This window comes from Eubalaena glacialis, chromosome 1 (genome assembly GCF_028564815.1).
Source record: "Eubalaena glacialis isolate mEubGla1 chromosome 1, mEubGla1.1.hap2.+ XY, whole genome shotgun sequence".
NCBI classification, from domain to species: Eukaryota; Metazoa; Chordata; class Mammalia; order Artiodactyla; family Balaenidae; genus Eubalaena; species Eubalaena glacialis.
In genome coordinates, this window is record NC_083716.1 from 170,424,257 (window position 1) to 170,443,978 (window position 19,722).

Below are 19,722 nucleotides of genomic sequence, written 5' to 3' on the forward strand. Positions count from 1 at the left end.
ATTTCAATTAATACGTAATCTAACCAATTCTGTGTTCCACTCTGATAATTTTTCTAATGTTGACCTGAAATAAATAGACTGCCAGATATTTCTCCAGCAAAGAGGGGTTTATTCGGGATCAGCAGAGAATTGCTATTTGGGGTCTGTGACCATGATGAGCCAAGTGCAAGTTCCCCTGCATAGCAAGCGAAGGAGAATGCTTTATAGGGAGGAAAAGGAAGTTGAGAGGGCTGTAGTAAACAAAGAGTCCATAGCTTTTCATTGGCTGAGTCCTCGCCAGGAAAGAAGAGTATTTTTTCTTCTTCCTGTTGGGCTCTGCTATCCTTGAAGGGCATGAGAGCTCCCTCTTCTGGTCTCCCAATTTATTGAGGTTTCTGCTTATTAATATTTTACATCTCCCCCTTTTGATCAAGATCTTTCTCTGAGGGACTCCCTTAGCAGTCCAGTGGTTAGGACTTCGAGCTTCCACTGCAGGGGGCACAGGTTCTGTTCCTAGTCAGGGATATGTCGCATGGCACAGCCAAAAAAAAATCTTTCTCTGAATGCATTGCTTATCAACAGTTAGGTTTTCTGGTTTCAGTGACCTTTTATCTTTTACTGTCAGGAAGGACCTTTCCTAGGTATAATATCTTATATATCATACCTAGTGTCCAGATTAGAAAACTATTAAGGTCACATTAGAGAAACAAGGAGGAGTAGGAAGGAGAACTCCCAGGCATTTTTTATCTCAAGTCCGTATGCTATCAAGATCATAGACACTGGAGATCATCTGAAGCATTATGTCATCATCAAAGTTTTGGCAACAAACTTCCAACATGCCTAGTCTGGATATTTTAGGAAAGCTGTCTTATCAGATGTCATCTACTTCAATTCTCTGAAATCTTTACTATTAGGTCACCAGATTATGATCTAGTCAGTGTTTGGTGCTTTCTTTAGGTGTGTCTTGTGAATCCAAAAGTCTATTCCTTGGAGTTTGACAGCACAAGGGTTGGTTAGTAGTACCTGATAGGGGCCTTTTGAGAAAGGTTGAAGAGAGGTATTCTGGAAGTGCCTTTTCCAGTAGATGAATCTCCAGGTTGCAAGGTATGATGCTTAAGGTCTTCATCTCCCAAGGGCACACTGTGAAATTTTTGCTCTACCAAAGCATGATTATTTTTATTAAAAGCAACTAGGCCTTTGCAATATTAGAATATATCTCCTTTTAACAGTCGTGTGTCAAAAAAAGCAGGAGCCAAGTTCACTGGGCATCCCATGACTGTCTCAAAGGGTGAGAATTTGTGAGTTCCAAAAGGGGTGGATCTGAGATTTAGAAGGACCAATGGCAATGCTTTTGGCCAAGGTATTTGGAGGGCTTTGACCAATTCTGCCAATTGAGTTTTTTTAATAATGTCGTTAATGCATTCAGCTAAACCAGAGGATTGGGGGTAGTAAGCACAGGGAAAGCTTTCCAGATCAGACTTCAGGATTTGTGAGGAATTAGGCCTCTCAGTAAAAGCCCAAGGCATTACTGTGCAGGTGAATTATTTTTCTTCTCAAGTGAAGGCAAAAATGTATTGGCTAGCTTCACCAACTGTAATACTAGAGAATGCGCTGCATAATCAGTTACAGTAAAGAATTTACTTCTGGTGGGAATGGATGTTAGTAATGTATGAGAGTTAGAAAAACAGGGTGTCAAGGGATAGCACTGTTGTTTATTGCTTGGAGGTCCTGGACAAACCTCCACCTTTGGCCCTTAGTTTTTCTCACAGGTGAGAAAATGGGGCTAGTATGAGGGTTAATGAGGCCTTGAGCCTTGTAATCTTTTGTTATGGGCTTTCTGCCTTATAGGATTTCTTTACTTATAGGGTATTGATAATTTTGGGAAGAGGTCTTGAGGATTCTATTTGAAACTTGATGGGAGGTGCACTGTGAATTTTGCCAACTTCAGCTGGAGATTTTGCTCATAAGGAAAGTGGTAGCTGATTCAATAGGGACAAAAGATCAGTGTTTTCAGAAACAGCTCTAGTACCTTCAGGGACTGGACAAATAAATAATGTCAAAGGGTTATGTAATTCACCTGGTTGATTATTTTGATGACTACTGTCAAATCTCAGAATTATTTTCCACTTTTGGGAGAAAGAAATTCCAGCATGATAGTTCTCTAAGAAGTCTCAGCCTAATAAATGAATAAGGGTGGAGGAACTAAGGAGGAAAGGGGGTGTACCTCTCAAAGGGTCTAAACAAAAGGGAATAAGTTCAGAGACAGGAACCTCTTAAGGTTCATTAGAGATCCCCACTATTTGGACTGTTTTAGTACTCCAAGACAGGGGCTGCTTTGTTGTAGTGGGGCTGAGCACCAAGAGTGTGGTTCCGATGTCATTTAGGACTGGAAGAGAGTCATCCTCAGTCTAGAGAAATGTTTCTCCAAGCCGGTGAAGAAGATTGAGAAGAGCCCCTGTAGTTCCTTGGAGCCATGTCATTGAGAATCAGGAGGACATTGGAAAGGCTAGTTAGAAGGCTGAAAGTGCCTAAAGTGCTTACATTTGTAATAATCTCTTTTTCAATGTCCTGGCTCTTTATAACAGTGGAAGAAACTAGGAAGGTTTTGTTTTGTTTAGGACCCTTCATTTGCTGGAGTTGAAGAATTTTGGACATATTTTTTTGAGGTGACTCATCTGGAGTTTGAGAGAGCTGGTTTGCCAGATTAACTAAATCTGGAATAGGCGTAGTTTCCCATTCCATTCTGGTCCTTTTTACTAGAAGGGAAAGGTCACAGTTCAGCTCATTAATAAGCATAAAGTTAAAAGCTACCTGGGTAGAATCAGCATCTGAAAAAAAAAGCCAGAATTTTCTTTAAAAATAATCTGAAGTTGATTGTAAGAATCATGAACAGATTCATCAGATTCTGTATGCAAACCTGAATTTTGTTCCAACCAACAGGCTTTGGAAAAGCCCTAAGAATGACTCCATGAAGTTGCCTGGTGATTGCTTGAGCCTGATCAAATAATAAGTTAGGGGGTTGGTCTCCCATTTGTAATTTTAGAGATCTTTCAGGATTTTCCCAGTTAGAGGTTTTCATCCAATGTTGGGCTTGACCTTCACTGACAAACTTATGAACTAGCTGATATAAGTCAGAGAAACCAGGTCAACAAGTTTGAATGACTATATTAAATTCCTCAGCAAATCTGTGAGGATCTTCAGTTACTTTGGAAAAATCTTTGGCTATGGCTTGCAGTTCAGCTTTGATTCTGGGGATTTAAGAAATTAAAGGTTTAGCCTCTGAACCCACAGAAGGCTTAATTTAAAAAGGACAATTTCTGACAAGTTCAGAGGAAAAGGGAGTGGGAAGAGTTTCAGAAAAGGGGATGTCTGGCAAGAGAATGAGTATAAGGGAACTGAGGGTATAGAGGAGACGTGGGTGGTGTAGAAGGAAAGGAGGAAGATGGTGCTGGTGACTGGTGCCTCAGTTAATCTTAAAAATCTTATTTTGCAGAGAAGCAATTTTAGACTCCTGATAATGCTGAGAAGCCTTAAAATACCAATTGAAATAAGCATTCCACTAAGCTCTGGAAATTTTTGAGCTATTGCTGTCCAATTCAGTTTTAAGGAAATTAAATTTAGAGATTCCAAAAGTTCTCCATAATGGCCATTGATATTCTAAATTGCCTTTGGTCAGGTTGGTCTATTTTCTTAGAAATGAACATGAGGAAAAAGCACACCTTTTAAACATAAAATTGACCAGAGACCTTGTAGGGGGACACCCTCAAAATATTTAGATAACTGGGATCCTATTCTCAGAGGTTTTTCTCTCGAGTAGAGAACAATTTTCAAACAGCTTAAACAGCTTATAGTACAAACAGCTCAATTCAAACAGCTTGCAAGCAGTACCAGCCAATTCTAAGGAAACAGCTTGGTCCCAGAAGAGTGAGGCCAAAGGCTTTTTCAGCCAGTTTCCAGAGAATAGCCCCTTCCAAAGGAACAGGCCAAAGGCTGAAAACCAGCAGTTTCAGAGAAGCAGACCCTGTTCCCAAAGGAATTGGCCGAAGGCTTTTTTAGCCAGCTTCAGTTGAAACAGACTGATCTCAAAATCAAACCAAAGTGCCAAAAAGGTACTCATATACAGAACAAGGCTTTAACCAGAAAGACAAAACCTTAAAATAGATCTCAAATAAATCCTGGAGAGCTTCAAATGCAAAGAGGATGTGAGTTCTGATCCAGGAGAAAGAAGTGCTTTCAAACTCCAGGGTTGGCAAGAAAGCAGTGAGTGACAGTGGGCTCTATTGTGGGTACTGCACCTGTTTGCTAACCAAACCCAGAGCTATTGGAGGTCTTCTCTGGTCCCAGTACAGGTCAACATTTTGGTAGCTGGAAATATTTTATTTGGAAATAAATAGAGTGCCAGATATTTCTATAGCAAAGATAGGTTCATTCAGGATCAGTAGACAACTGTAATTCAGGACCTGCAACAATGTGAGCCACGTGCAAATCCCCGCACAGCAAAAGAACTCTTTTACAGAGGGGAAAAGGAAGTTGGGAGGGCTATAGTAAACAAAGAGTCCATGGTTTTTCATTGGCCGAGTCCTTGCCAGGAAAGAAGAGGAGGCTTTCTTCTTCCAGTTGGGCTCTGCTATCCTGCAGGGCATGAGAGCTCCCCCTTGTGGTTCCCCAACTGTACTTAATTGAGGTTTCTGTTTATTAATTTTTTACACCAGCAACTTGTAGTTTAACATATATACATATAATAGTATCAGAATATTATAATTAATTATAAGAGCAATCATTTGATCAAATTCTAGAGATAGAGAAAAAGTCTGTGGGGTTCATGTGCCACATTTGTGGGACTTTAAAAACTTTTTTTTTATTGAGGTATAGTTGATGTACAATATTATATAAGTTTCAGGTGTACAGCATAGTGATTCACAATTTTTAAAGGTTATGCTCCATTTATAGTTATCATAAAATATTGGCTACATTCCCTGTGCTGTTCCATGCTCATGGTGGATGACTTGGTGTAACAATCAATTTGAATGGCAAGGCTTAGCTGATGTGGTCAAGGAGTTGTATGGGAGCCTGTGGGATCCAAAAAGACTGTGGGCTGTCTGGACCATCTGGTGGCTAAGGGATTGTGCTTTTCCTCTAATTGGCACAAACTCTGGTGCAGCAAGTTCTCCCTTTCTTGCTGCCTCCTCAGAGCTCATACTGATGAACTGTCACAGGGGAGGAAGTTGTGAAGAAGGATGAAGGAAACAGCAGGCAGGAGAGAGGAAAAGCAGATGGTGCACTCTGTGGAAACACGCAGTCTGGTCAGGCATGAATTTGTTGTCCTATAATGTGATGCCACAACTGGTTACACTGAGGCATGAGCGCAAAGCCACAATTTCTCTCTTGGCGAACACTGAAGGTCAGAGAAATTACTTTTGTTGTGATACGGAGGCATGGCCTTTTATTCTGTTGTTACCCTGTTCCTACTGTAACAGGAGAAAGGAACAACAACATTGCCTTCTCCCGTATAAACTCCCATTTCCTGATGGAAGGTAAAAGAAGAAAATCCCCTTTGTTGAAAACAGGAGGGGCCATGCTTGACTGCATGAGGACTTGCTCTAGTTTTGCTTTTATTCAAATAAAATATCCAATGTGCGTTACTAGATATTTTCAAACGTATTCTTACAGCCCGAAGTACTATTTACGCCAGAATCTCCTTATCCCTATGATTCACACAATTTGTCCCTCGCTAAATATAGGGTCCCTCCTTTGAAAAATCCATAGTCACTGACTTCTGGGTGCCATTACAGTATCAGCCTAGTGGTAAGCCTAATATTTCATAGAAGCACAGAGACTTCTATGGTTTCAGTATTTCTAACATGGTCATATCTTAGTTATAGACAAAAAAATATTTTTTCATAATACTTCAGGAAAACATCCACTTGCTCTAAAATTCTTTTCTACCACCCCTCTGAATGTTTCCAGGACCAAAGAGGCAGCAAGGTTTTTGAGGAAAAGACACATTGTCGACCTTGTGTAAGATTTTATCCAATCTTGAATTTGTGGGCTAGAAAAGATTTGCAGGACACAAAACACTTTTAATCATTATTTTGCTACACTCTATTTAACAATTAGGTAATAGAATACTCCAGACATTAAACCAGTCACAAAAACTTTGGTAAGAGAAAAAAATCAGATGGAGAATCAAGAACTAAGTACCTCATCCTATTTAGAGGACTTGAGGTAGAGGGGCAGGGAGGGGAAAATGTTGGGAATGATGCCTTCCTTCTTCCACTTCCCTAGATCATAATGGTCTTCGCTGTAACAATAATCAATTGATTATGACTTGGTGAGATCTGGAAGAAAGCCATCCGAAGTGCTGTGCAGAACAAACTGTCATTAACCTGGATGAGTGTGTGTGTGTATGCGTGTGTAAGACAGAGATATGAAGTCATCCAAGAAGGCTAAAGGAGGAATAGTAACAGCCAACAATCTCCAGGAGAATAAAATCAGATGTTTGCGAGTCACAGATCTCTGTGTGGCAGACAAGCCCATGTTTTAAGACAAGGGGGATCTTGATTTCCCCCTTCAACAGGATTGATTTCCCCTTTCTCATGCTTTGACCCAGTGCTGATTCATCCCAGTTTTGACCATACCCTTTACTCAGCTGTCACTTTGGCCTTTGGGAGACAAAAGATACAGGAAAAAAAATAAAGAAAATGGGAGTGAACAGACATATAGAGAGGAAGGGTCAGAGAGGGCTCTGGCCTTGTTCACCTGAAGGTAAGTCTAGTTTAGTACATGGATGTCAATCAAAGCATGCCTCCTGCTTTGTCCTCCCTTCACTTCAAACAGTGCCTATAATCTTGCTTTTGTAGAATAAAGATTACTTCATCTTCTCTCTTTACCTGGGTTCCCTGGAAACAGATTCTGAGATGGAGAAATGCAAGCAGGGTTTGTTTTGGGGGTGAGATCAAGAGTAGAAAGATCTCTCAGCAGATCCACCAGTAGGCAAGTGAGGAGGGCAGGATGGGGCAGTGGGAGAGGCTGACCAGCAGTGCAATTGTAAAGGAAGCCTCATTATACGGGGACCTCAGGAGCTTGGATGGCCCTTCACAGGGGTCCCAAATGAAGTAAGGGAGGAGAGACTTGTGTTCCCTCATTCATCAGTCATTGGGTTCAGGCCACCCCAAAAGGGCATAACCTTAGGGGAGAATGTTCCCAGGGCTTAGGGTAGTACCAAGTGAGGGAGGCATCTGTGGGCTCTCGGGAGCCATATTCCCAGGGCTGGGCTTGGGGGTATCCCCACCCTGAAGAGGGGATCTGAGCAGAGAACTATGGTGTCCATTATGTTCTCTCACAAGTAATTGTTTTACCAGATATAAAAATATGCAAACGCAGGAAGGTAAGACTTCGGAGAATTAAGAGAAAATAAGAGAATTCAAAGTTGGATAGTAACTTGCAAGGAGAAGATCGGAACTTCACGTTTAAACTGAATTTTATCTATGTCCTTCTTAAATATAAAATGTCTAAAATGACACTATCCACTATAGTGACAACTAGCCACGTGTGTCGATTGAGCCCTTGAAATATGGCAAGTCCAAATTGAGATGTACTAGAAGTGTAAAATACACACAACATTTTGGAGACTTAGTAGGAAAAAAATAATGTGAAATATCTTATTAATAATTTTTACATTGGTAACATCAATATAATATTTTTGCTGTAGTGAGTTAAATAAAATGTTATTAAAATTAATCTCACCTGTTCAAATTTTTCAATGCAGCTATTGGCAAATTTAAATTAATTATGTGTATCATATGTGTATTGGACAGAGCTGGTCCAGAATAATCTGAAATCCTGACAAAGTGTCATGATCTCAAGCCACAGCCTAAGACAGAGCAGCACTGGAAAGGGCCACAGAATGGGGAATGCAGAAACCATCGGCCCCCCCTTACCAGAAATTCATTTCCCGCAGCCGCATAGCACAGGGAGATGAGCTCGGTGCTTCGTGACCACCTAGCGGGGTGGGATAGGGAGGGTGGGAGGGAGACGCAAGAGGGAGGAGATATGGGGATATATGTATACTTATAGCTGATTCACTCTGTTATACAGCAGAAACTAACACACCGTTGTAAAACACTTATACTCCGATAAAGATGTTAAAAAGTAAATAAATAAATAGATTCAATAGATAAATAAATAAATAAAAGAAATTCATTTCCCTGGCCTTACTAAAACGGGAACCCCAAAGCGCCTTATTTAGCTCTTGAGAGACCAAGATAGCACCTGGGTCATACAACCCGTTGGGCCTCATTTGTAGAGTGGGAATGGATGGAGGAAGTAAGCAAGATTCATTGCGCCAGAACCAGAGCCTCTGGCAAGTAGAAGGTTTTGCTTTATTCACAAATCAACAGATTCTGACTCATTTCAAACCTTTTCCTCAGGACAAAGGAAGTGTATCTACCACAGCTCAGTGACCAGTTTGGGTGGACCAGGGAACAGCTGGAGCCCAGTGAGCAAGCTCCTGGATGTAGTGAAGCAATTACTCCATATGCCAGGAACACGACCACGTGTGGCACTAGATGACGACCAAACAGAACTGAGTCACACTGGGAGCAAAAATAAGGTAATGTAAAGAAGTGACTTGTATTTGTTTCTATCACCAACTGTGCAGCCCTTTTGTACTGATCTTGTTGATTGCCATCAATTCTGTGCCAGCCGTGTTTTCCCCAGCTCGTGATTTTATTTCAACATCATCCAGAACCACTCATTTCTCTCCCTCTCACTGCCAAAGACCGAGTCCAGATTTTCATCACCTCAGCCCGAATGACTGCAACCAGCTCCTTCCTTAATCTTCCTCCTTCCAAGTTTTCTCTCTTCAATATGATTTAGCCTGTTAACTCCTTGTAGACCATCTTTTCTAAAACACGTCACTCCACTGTGCAAAAAACTAGAATGACTTCATTTGTATTGGTCACCCAGTCAAACCCAAGCTCAGTCTGGCATTCCAATAGATGTGCAAAACACATTCATTTCTCTTCTTCCTTCTTCCTCATTACCTCCATTTGTAATGTACTTCCTACTCCTTCCCTTTTAAAATTATTTTAAAGAACTATGAACATCTACACAAGGCATCTATACACAAGGCATTATTCAAATTCCTTATTTATTCTAATTCAGAAGCTTTTCTCAATCCCTGGCTTTTCAGAACTCTACAATACCTATAATTTGTATACCACACAATTGTTGTATACTCATATTTTTTCCTGATAATTTTGTGCCTATAATCTTTGAACTCTCAACCTATTTGTTAACTCCCCAAGGTCAGAGATTACTCCTTATACTTCAAATCAAGAAAGGAAATTAATATTTATTGAATGCCTTCTTTGTGTCAGTCACTGTAAAATGTGTTCAACATTTGTTATCTGCAATTTCTCTGTATCCACTTTTCCTTGTATGTGTGCTTTCCCTTCATTGTTTCCCTGCCAGACTGCCCCAGTGTCTGACGCCAAATAACACCGACTCAAGTAAGAAGCAGATTTACTGGTGATCTGGGACAATGACGGTAGAATTTCCACCGGTAATTTCTACTTGGGCTGCAGCCTCCTGCCTTGCTTCTGGGATTCCCTCTCTCTTCAACATTTTCTCCCTTCCTCTTTAGCTCCTTCAAAACGATTCTGTTTTACGCAAAACATTTAAGCTATTTCTTTGACTCATTACCAATGCCGTAAGAAGGTCTCATCTTCAAAAATAAGCACACACATTAGCGGGGGCGTTCTAAAACCAAGGTAGTTCTCTCTCTCAGAGTTATTTTGTGAGTTTTAGTTATTTAAAAAAATATATCATACACACATTTTCTCGTTTCATCCTCTCAACAAGTCATTTCATGGTCTTTCATGTAAGATAGGAATTTGGGGTTCAGTTATTGGTATTATAAAACTGATTGTTTGGATTCAGAAAATGAAATTATTTAGTGATAAAATACATTCTGTCCTGTTTCTAAATTTTTTGGTTAGAGAATTTGTCAGATGCATTTGAATCATTTCCTATGTGAAATTCAATGCTTATACATAAGAGAACATAGTTGGATATTTGAAAATTATAACTTCTTATGACTAATTCTCATATTCCTTTAGATATTACTGTATGAGTCTGAGTTCAATCTAGTTGGAGAAACCACAGAGTAATTTGAACAGGTAAATTTTAATATAAATAATTATTAACTACGATGGGATTGGAGTAACAGAGCATTAGCTAAGAAGAAGTAAAAAGAACCCTAAAGAATATCAAAATAGCAGACATATGAAGCAGTCACTTCCCTTGTGGCTGAGACAGGGCACCCAAGGCTGATTCAGACCTTATTGGATAGGGCAATTGCAGGTTACTGAAAGCAAGGAAGTTGCCATGGTGCCACCAGAACTTGCCAGAAGTCTGTCTACCTTTTGGAGTATGCTGGAAATGTGCTCTCTGGGGACCAGGGAAAGCTGTTCAAGGGGAGGTGTCTTACTGGAGGTGCTCTACACAAAACTGCCTGGGAATATGCGGTTGCTGGTCACTGAGTGCTGTGGGCTGCCATGCAAGACCCTGGTGCTGGAGAAAGCCATGTGTACTGCAGGAACTGGATGCTGGAGAAGCCACTCAGGCTGCCAAAGCCTGAACCAGGAAACAAAACTGTTTCTTTCTGCACTGCCTCTCCAGCACCCTCTACAGGCAAACTTTAATGTCATGCCAACAGGCAAAGCAAAAATGTTTAAAGGGCCCAGATGCATCTTTAGGGAGCAGATAAAAAGGTTGAATTTGGAGATAAAAGGCAATAAATTGATAATTGTCACTGTTATTTTCTGATATTCCAGGGACTAAAAATGTTAGTATGGATATTCACAAAAATACCCCACCTCCCAATACACACTTCCAAGGTGGAAAAACCATTTGTGGTTCAGGCATCCATCAAGCCTAGGATAATGAAGGGAGAAAAAGAAAAGAACACAGTAAAACAATACTGATTTACATTAAAAGGAAGAGACTGGGAGAAGGAGTAGGGAAGATAAAAAGTAGTACAGGATGATATAGGCAGATAATTTTGAGGAGTTTTGAAAAGAGAAAAAGAGTTGGTGAAGTAGTTCTCATGTATAATGTTTTCGTTCTCACGTATAATGTATAATGTTCTCATGTATAATGTGTTTCTTTGGGAAACAGAGTTTAAAAGATTTGAAGATATTTTTATAATATGCAATTTCCATTTGGATTTTTTTTTTGCATGCCAGAAAAAATATTTAAATTAATTTTTCATTAGTCTGGCTGTTGATGTTAGGTTTCTTGTAATACAACTTCATGCTGAGAAAAGCTATAAACAGAACCAGCTATATTTGGGTCACACTGACCATAACATTTTAAAGCTTTGTGAGTCCATCAGATTTTTAAACATTCAGATTTTTTTCCTTTTACACACCAAGAATAAACATAACAGAACTTAGTCTAATATACTGCACATAAATATTTATTAAATTATTATTTCTACATTTATTATTTCCAATTAGGTTAGTCCTGATACTGTGTGGCAATCTTCTTCTGTTTCTAATTAGTCAGTTTGCCTTCATCAAAGCATGTTTAAAAATCTTTACTACTTTCTTTATGTCCCCAATGTCCATCCTCAAATCCCAAACCCAACTCAGCAGATAGCCTAGTGATTGATGCCAGGAGAATAATTCCATCAGCCTCCTACTTCTGTACCTTTACTCTAAGCTGTATCTTTTATTCATATTTATGTTTCTCCTGCTTCAGAAGCAGCAGCAACTATCCTTCCACCAAACTTAGTCTTTTCTGTGCTCTTGGTTTCATCCTCTTCCTTCTTCCCACACATTTTGTTTCAACAATTATGCCCTCATCTCTCCCTCTTGAATCTTGACTCTCTCCTTGTTTCTTCTTTTTTTTTATAATACTACTTTTAAATTTATTTATTTATTTATTTATGGCTGTGTTGGGTCTTCGTTTCTGTGCGAGGGCTTTCTCTAGTTGTGGCAAGTGGGGGCCACTCTTTATCGCCGTGTGCGGGCCTCTCACTATCGCCGCCTCTCTTGTTGCGGAGCACAGGCTCCAGACGCGCAGGCTCAGTAGTTGTGGCTCACGGGCCCAGTTGCTCCGCGGCATGTGGGATCTTCCCAGACCAGGGCTCGAACCCGTGTCCCCTGCATTGGCAGGCAGATTCTTAACCACTGCACCACCAGGGAAGCCCTCTCCTTGTTTCTTGACTCTAACTCCTTGGCCTGTACACAGGCTTGAAACTTTGGATTCCCTTTCAAAATTTTTCCCCCATCTCTTTCCTTCTTTTGATTTATTTTTTTACAATTCCCATTTAAAGATCATCTATTTACATCCATTTCTTCACCTCCCCAAATTCACTCTTTGTTGAAGAATATCTACCAAGCTCACTTGGTATAGGTCAGTTTTCCTTAGCCCAAACACATAGTGCAGTCAAATTGAGCACTCATTACAAAGCTTTTTAAAGAACATTTTTTAAGTATCCTAATCATTGGATATGGTGATTAAAGATGTACATGGCATCAACTATCCATCCCTCCATCCACCACCTTGGTTCCAGAGAAAACTATGATTGTCTAGGCATTCTTTTCCTCACACTGCTTATGAGGTAATGACCTTAACTGGGCCAGAAGATGACTCTGCTGGGCCAGTTGCTAAGGCCTTTGTCTTGGAGAATGTTGGAAAAGTAGGATTGCGTCTCAAGGCATCTTTTGAACAGGATGGATATGATCAGAGCACAGGCATCTTACAATTTTCCTGCTGTGTCTAGCTTCATTCAGAGAAGTCCTGACCTCTCCCCATGACTGTTACATCAAAAGTTGGCATCTTCTTTCATCAGTTTAGTCCTTTTTCAAACCGTTACAGAGGAGTTGAATCTTTTTAATACTACTTTATAATTACTTAGGTAGATAAAACGATGTTTTTAAATTAAATGTTATGTGATCTACAAAACTATCTGAAAGTTATTATATGTTTTAAACCAAAAATATTTTATTCTAAACATAGTTAGAACAACTTTTCCTTTTCTAATGAGAGGTTATCTAACCATATTTGCTGGTAAAATTCTCTTTTCTAAATTGTTACATGTTCTTTTTTCTTATCGCTATACTATCCATCCTCGACACACACTCCCCAAGATAGGATAACCCCCAAAAGGACTTTGAGAAATCTCCTGGACACTCCACAATCCAATGCAATCTTCTATCTTCTATTCTTGTTGGAAATAACCTCTCTTTCCCCTCTTTTATGGCACTGAATCACTGTCTTTCATATATTATTGATATTTATGAACATGGCTAATCTCTACAAGTGAATCTTAAAAGCAAAATCCTTATTCTACTCATTATGGAGTAAAAGATCCTTACTATTGGGTAAAAGATCTTGTGGGCAAGATCCTTATTTTACTAACTGTTCTCTGTGCCTAAAATACAGTACCTTACAAATAGCAGGACTTAAAAATATTTGATGAAATAAAGATGTTAAAAAAATATTTGATGAGTAGATAAAGAAATAATTGGCCATTTATTAAAACTATACATATCCCTCAGTAAATTCATGTTTCCTTCTTACTTTCTCATTTCTTTGTCTACATGTTTTAATGTGGGTGTCTATTTAGCCTCTTTGCTTCTGTTTCTATTTTTTTCTTCATTTAGTTTCTATTCCCTTTTTACCTTCATTTTCTCTTCTTTTTCCTCTCGTGCTTGGAAGACACCATTTTAAATGGAATGAAACATTATTTTTATTTGTTTCTTGCAGTTATTCGAGTTCTGCATTTTATCTCAAAACAAATGAGTGATAAAAATAAAACGCTAAACTAAGTTGTTTATTACAAAATTTGGAGAACCTTAACTGATCTTTTCCCATGAAGTTAGTGGCTTTCAATAGAAAAAAATATTTAGTCTAATTAAACACAAGAAACATCAATGTTTCAGAGAAAGATTTGGGATTTATTTGTCAAATGTAATAAATGCTTTGAAAGTTATATTAAGCTGCAATTTTGAACTCAACAGGTTATTTAGCATGAATTGTGCAAAGTCAAGTCATGAAATTATAAATCTGGGTCAAATGCTAAATTTAGTAGTAGAAACCTTGGTGTGGTACTGAATTGGTATTAATCTCAGGTGGGCAACCCTGTCCAAGATAACACTAAATCATTTGTTCTGGTCATTTTAGCGTTATAAAAATCCTTACATCTTAGTGAATTAAGATCATTTCCATGCCTGTTAAGAGATTCAGAATGAAAGAACTAACAATCCAACAATCCATTCATCCTATGTGTGTACAATAAAATACAAGCGCTCATTAAAACGAGCGGAAGGCAGAGTTTGAAGGAAATATTTAAGCTGAAAAAATGCTCATCTTTGGTTCATTATTATTTTATATGTATATAACTGAATTAAACATTTAAATTTCTTTCATAAATGTCAAAATAATGTCCAGTTTTTAAATTAGTATGTAAAAATTAATACATTTCATCAAATATATTCAACTTAAATAGTGGTTCAAATGTATTCTAACAACTGCATGGTTAAATATTACTTCCTATAAACAGTCTGTTCCTCTTCTCACCTAGAATGTGGCCTTTAATTTGGATTTTAACTTATAAACTAATACGGCTCAGCACTATCTAATGTCATCCTCAAATGAGATGCTTATGGGATGATTAATTTACTGTAAAGAGGAACTTGGTAATACTCTGTGTAGAAAATATCTAAAAATTTTAAAGAATATCTGCAATGCTTTCCATATATATTTCATATTTTATAACCTATGACCTGAAAAAAAAAGTTTAGAGATTTAGAAACAAATAAAAAACAACCACCATTTGTGCTGGACATAAATTACTGTTCATATGCTACAGTGGAATCTGTCTCTCTCTCTTTTCGTGCAATTGCTGGCCTGCTCAGTACAACATTATTATGTTATTATTTTTTAAATTTGTATACAATTTTAAAGGTTACTTTCTATTTACAGTTATTACAAAATATTGGCTATACTCCCCATGTTGTACAGTACATCCTTGAGCCTCTCTTACACCCAATAGTTTGTACCTCCCACTCCCCCACCCCTATATTCCACCCCGTCCACTTCTGGTAACCAGTAGTTTGTTCTCTATAGCTGTGAGTCTGCTTCTTTTTTGTTATATGCACTAGTTTGTTGTATTTTTTGTATTCCACATATAAGTGATATCATAGTGTATTTGTCGTTCTCTGACTTATTTCATTTAGCATAATGCCCTCCAAGTCCATCCATGTTGCTGCAAATGGCAAAATTTCATTCTTTTTTATAGCTGAGTAGTATTCCATTGTGTGTATATACACCACATCTTCTTTATCCATTCCTCTGTTGATGGACACTTAGGTTGCTTCATTATATTCTTCTTGAAGATGAAGACAGACTCTAATGAAAATTGTATCTACATGACAGACCTACTTAAGTCCTACAGCCACTTAATAAAAAAGTGTTGATCTTTCTATTTATATTGATACCTATCTTTGTATTGCACCTATAGAAGATCTGGACATTAAATCCTTCCTCTAGCTACACTGCATAGCATATTCATAGCAATCATGTTTCACCACAGCTACTACTTACTTCTTGAGATAAGCCCTCTGGGCTAAACATTGAGTGTTTATAATACTCATAATCAAACATAGGTCTAAAATTTACTATTATTACGCTATACCCACAGCTGTGCTTCTAATACTGCTTCTGCTTTTCTGGAAACTCTTACTAATATATTCTATACCTATATTATATTTGGAAATTATACAAGAAATCAAATGCATTTGACCACTACTGGGTGTGTTTCATGCAGTATCCAAAGTCTCATGACAGTTCCTCAAGGCTGTTATTAACTTCCTATAGTCTCAGAGAGATTAAGTAACTTGCTCAAGTCACAAAGCTGGTGGGGATCCAAACCCAAGTTTGTCTCACTTCATGCTCTCCCCATAAAAACAAAGATATAAAATTGTGTATCTAGTACGACTAACTAAGGAGAAATTCACAAACTGAAAAAAGACAAACATTCACTTCAAATTAACTTCATAACTCTTAGAAGAAAATAAAATAATTTTCTTGTTTTTTCTTTATTGCTATGATTCACGTAATTGTTTACCAGATTTTGGAAATGAGCACTTTGTTATGCTCAGGGTGCATGAACATTACTTTCCAGGGATGTGCTCTCTGTTCTAGTTCTGAAAACATGAACTATGCTAGACGCTGGGAAGTGACACACAGATTTTGTCTTTGAAAAACAAAGGATGTCTGCTGAAGAGGTGGCAGAGAAGGACTTATACCTGTGTGGAAAGGCATCAGGGTGAGAAAGGATCAGGGTGACCAGAAAATTCTGTAGCAAGAATATTTGGTAGGAAATAACAGTAACACCCAATAAGCAATTTACTTTGGGGCTGAATATTGCTAATTTTCTCACTTCCTATTGTTCTTTCCCATTAGCACCTAAAGGTGTTCTAGTCTCTTGCAGCTTAAAAGCAACAATGACAACAAGAAACACCAAATCAATCCTCTTTGGCTTTAGGTTCAACCAACTGAAAACAATGTCAGAAGCCTTCCTTTCCCTAAGCCTTCCTTTTCTGCTCTGATATAGGGACTATTAAATTGCAGAGAGGAAAATATTCACCTCTCTTATAGCGTTTTTCACTTTCAACAATTGCTCGTGACTTGCACTGATCATCCTGTGGAAAACCATTTCTTACCCATGTTTGTGTTGCCTCAATGCCTCACATTCAAAATATCTGTATAAACTATAAGTTACTGTATCTTAATTTCATATGGTCTGAAGTGATTTCAGATTTTTGCTAGTAAGCCTTTACATTTCTTACACCCAAGGTTGGCCAATGATCTATTGGCTTGGAAATGCTTGCTGTTGTAAAATTTCCTGACCCCTTTGGGCCTTTCAAACCTGCCTTAAGGCGCATGACTCCAGCCAGTATACCTGTTCTGTGAGACCCCTGCAACGCCCTTCAGCAAATAGGAGCTACCTTCAAATGTGTAACGTATTCGGTAGATATTTAGGCCACAGCTGATATTACCGCAAATCACTAAACAGGGTCTCCAAATGAAAGGAGCCAGGGAGCCAGAAGCATGAACTATGAGAATGCTAGCATTGTAAGGAAACTTTGATACCATTTAATACAAGCTCTGATTTTCCAGGAAAGCAAACACAAGCCCTGTGAAGTGAGGTTGCTCAGTCACCCAACTAATAGAAGGTTTTGTAGGTACTGAAACTCAGGCATCTAACAGGGTGTCTACCTGTCATGAGCATATTCTGTTAAATGACCTTAAAATGTCCTGAGTATTAAACTGTTCATTAACAATCAAAACGTTAGAATGATTACAATTGTTTTTGAATGCATCGTAGTTTGAGTTCTCAAGTACAATTGCCTATTAAGTTTTATGCTACTTGAAACATGTATTTCAAACCTTTGCAGTAGAAATAATACCTCTTTATTGAAAAAAATTACAAGAAAACATAGATGAAAAAAATCTGATATTTGCTGACACCTTAAAAACAGTCTACATATGTTACAGTAGTATATTTAGCTATTTTATGCATTTGGTTTCTTGCATAATTTCCAAAATGTTCTAGAAGACAGCAATACTTTAAATGGAGTCAGCTGGAGTTTTAAAAAGTATTTTAAGAAAACCACAATCATCTGTCCTCTTGACAGAATGTTCTAGAAGACAGCAATACTTTAAATGGAGTCAGCTGGATTTTTAAAAAGTATTTTAAGAAAACCACAATCATCTTCTGTCCTCTTGCATTCTGAAGAGCTCTGATTGGTTAATATTCATCTTTGCTTAGGTCTTAATCAAAAGATTCAAAGCTACTGTTAGATTGAATTTAATTAATCCAAAAACCACAGAAGAATTTACTTTTCACTCCCTCCAACATTTTGTTTCTCCTTACTCATAGGAGGTAACTTTTTGTGGAGCAGACCATCTGTGAGATGGGGTAAGTGTGGGTTAAAATGGTCAGCTGTGGCTCTGTCTTGATCATGTGGTTCTTCCATGACAAAAGAGGCTGTTTGTTTGCTGGGAGAATTCTGTTGTGCTGGGCCCTGTGTCTACCTCCAAATGATCGCACTTAGTTCAGGAACACTGACAATGTCCCAGACACAGAGAGGTTACTCTTCTGCTTAGGACTAGGGAGTGGTAGAGGTAGGCATTTTCTATTTATTCTCTAATGACATCCAGCATCTGCTGCCTGCTCAACCCTGCGTGAACCCTGGACATCTCCACTGACACAGGTAATCTTCTGTGTATTCATAACTAGCCTGGATTTAGCCTCCATTCTTGTTAGGTAATTTTTGAGCCTAGTGTTATGTTCATGGAGGGAAAGCTGTGGAAGTAAGCCTTAACCTGCCTGATGGCTGCTTCTCAATAATACCTTGCCTTTCATGCTGCTTCATATTTTTCAAAGTGCTTTCATATATACACATATATGACTTAATCACAAAAACTGGGCAAGTGGTGTGGGAAGCAGAATTCTAAGAAGGGCTCCAAGATCTCCTCCTGCAGTGTATATTCCCTGAAAATTCCCCTGACCTTGAGTGTGGGTGGGACCTGTGAGTATGATGGGATTACAGTTAAGAGTGCCTTAGCAGACTTGAGAGAGTCTCCTGCTGGCCGTGAAGAAGCAAATAGCTGTGAGAGGCCCCGTGAGCAGGCCACGTGGTGAGGGTGCCCCTTGGAGCTTAGACTGATCCCCAGGAGACAGCTAGCAAGAAAACAGGAATCCTAGTCTTCAGCTGCAAGGAGGTGACAGCCAGCAACCTGAAAGAGCTTGGAACTGATTCTTCCCCCAGTGTATCTGGATGAGAACATCATCTGGCCGACACCTTGATTTCGGCCTTCTGAGACACTGAGCAGAGGACCCCGCCTTGACCTCTGGCCTACAGAACATGTGCAATAATAAATGGGTGTTGTTTGAAGCCACTAAATTTGTGGTAATTTGTTATGAAGCAATAGAAAGCTAATAAAAGCAAAGGCAGATAATACCATAACCATTTCACCAACAAGGAGACTAATTCAGAGAGATGAACTGATTTGCTTAATTTTATTCTGAAAATTACTGACAGGACTGAGATTAGTACCTCAGATCCTCATTTATACCCGAGCATTCTTTCCACTGTACTATAATGCTCCACACTAAAGAGTTTTACTGGTAGCTTTTCTTTACCTCTGCCCACTAACAAGGTAGAAATTGAAAGTATAATATATTGTCTTCTTGCACACAGGTCAACACAGAGTAAAGCAATGATTTTTATTAATTCTCACATCAGTTCTGTAGTATAATGAAAACAATAATCAAAATCATGTTAAATGTCAAGTTGATAATATTTTAAAAGAATCTTGAATCAAATGTCAATCTTCATCACTAAACAAACAATATTCTGAATAGTTAAGATCGGGAAATGTCATTGGTAATTCTACCCACTTTTTGTATTGCTTCTTTGGTAAATTATTTTTGAAAACCACTACAAAATTCTTTATTTTGAGACAAGGCAAATCTAGGCCTTTGTGCACCATCATCGTTCCCCAAGCCTGGAAAACAAAAGAGAGAGCAAGAGGAAAAATTAAATGCACATTCACGGGCTTCCCTGGTGGCACAGTGGTTAAGAATCCACCTGCCAATGCAGGGGACACGGGTTCGAACCCTGGTCTTGGAAGATCCCACATGCCGTGGAGCAACTAAGC

At 38.7% G+C, this 19,722-nt stretch overlaps 1 protein-coding gene across 2 annotated transcripts in view; it reads right to left on the minus strand.

Moving 5' to 3' along the window:
- Nucleotides 1-19,722, minus strand: part of IFIH1 (interferon induced with helicase C domain 1) — an 84,905-nt gene that overhangs the window by 9,227 nt on the left and 55,956 nt on the right. The window contains exon 16 of one of the 2 annotated variants that reach the window (XM_061200747.1): nt 19,311-19,569. The exons of the other annotated variant lie outside the window; for it this stretch is intronic. Coding sequence (XP_061056730.1) covers nt 19,390-19,569 — 180 coding nt within the window. The 3' untranslated portion in view covers nt 19,311-19,389. Of the gene's footprint in view, nt 1-19,310; nt 19,570-19,722 lie in introns of those variants that run through there. 2 annotated transcript variants of the gene reach the window in all.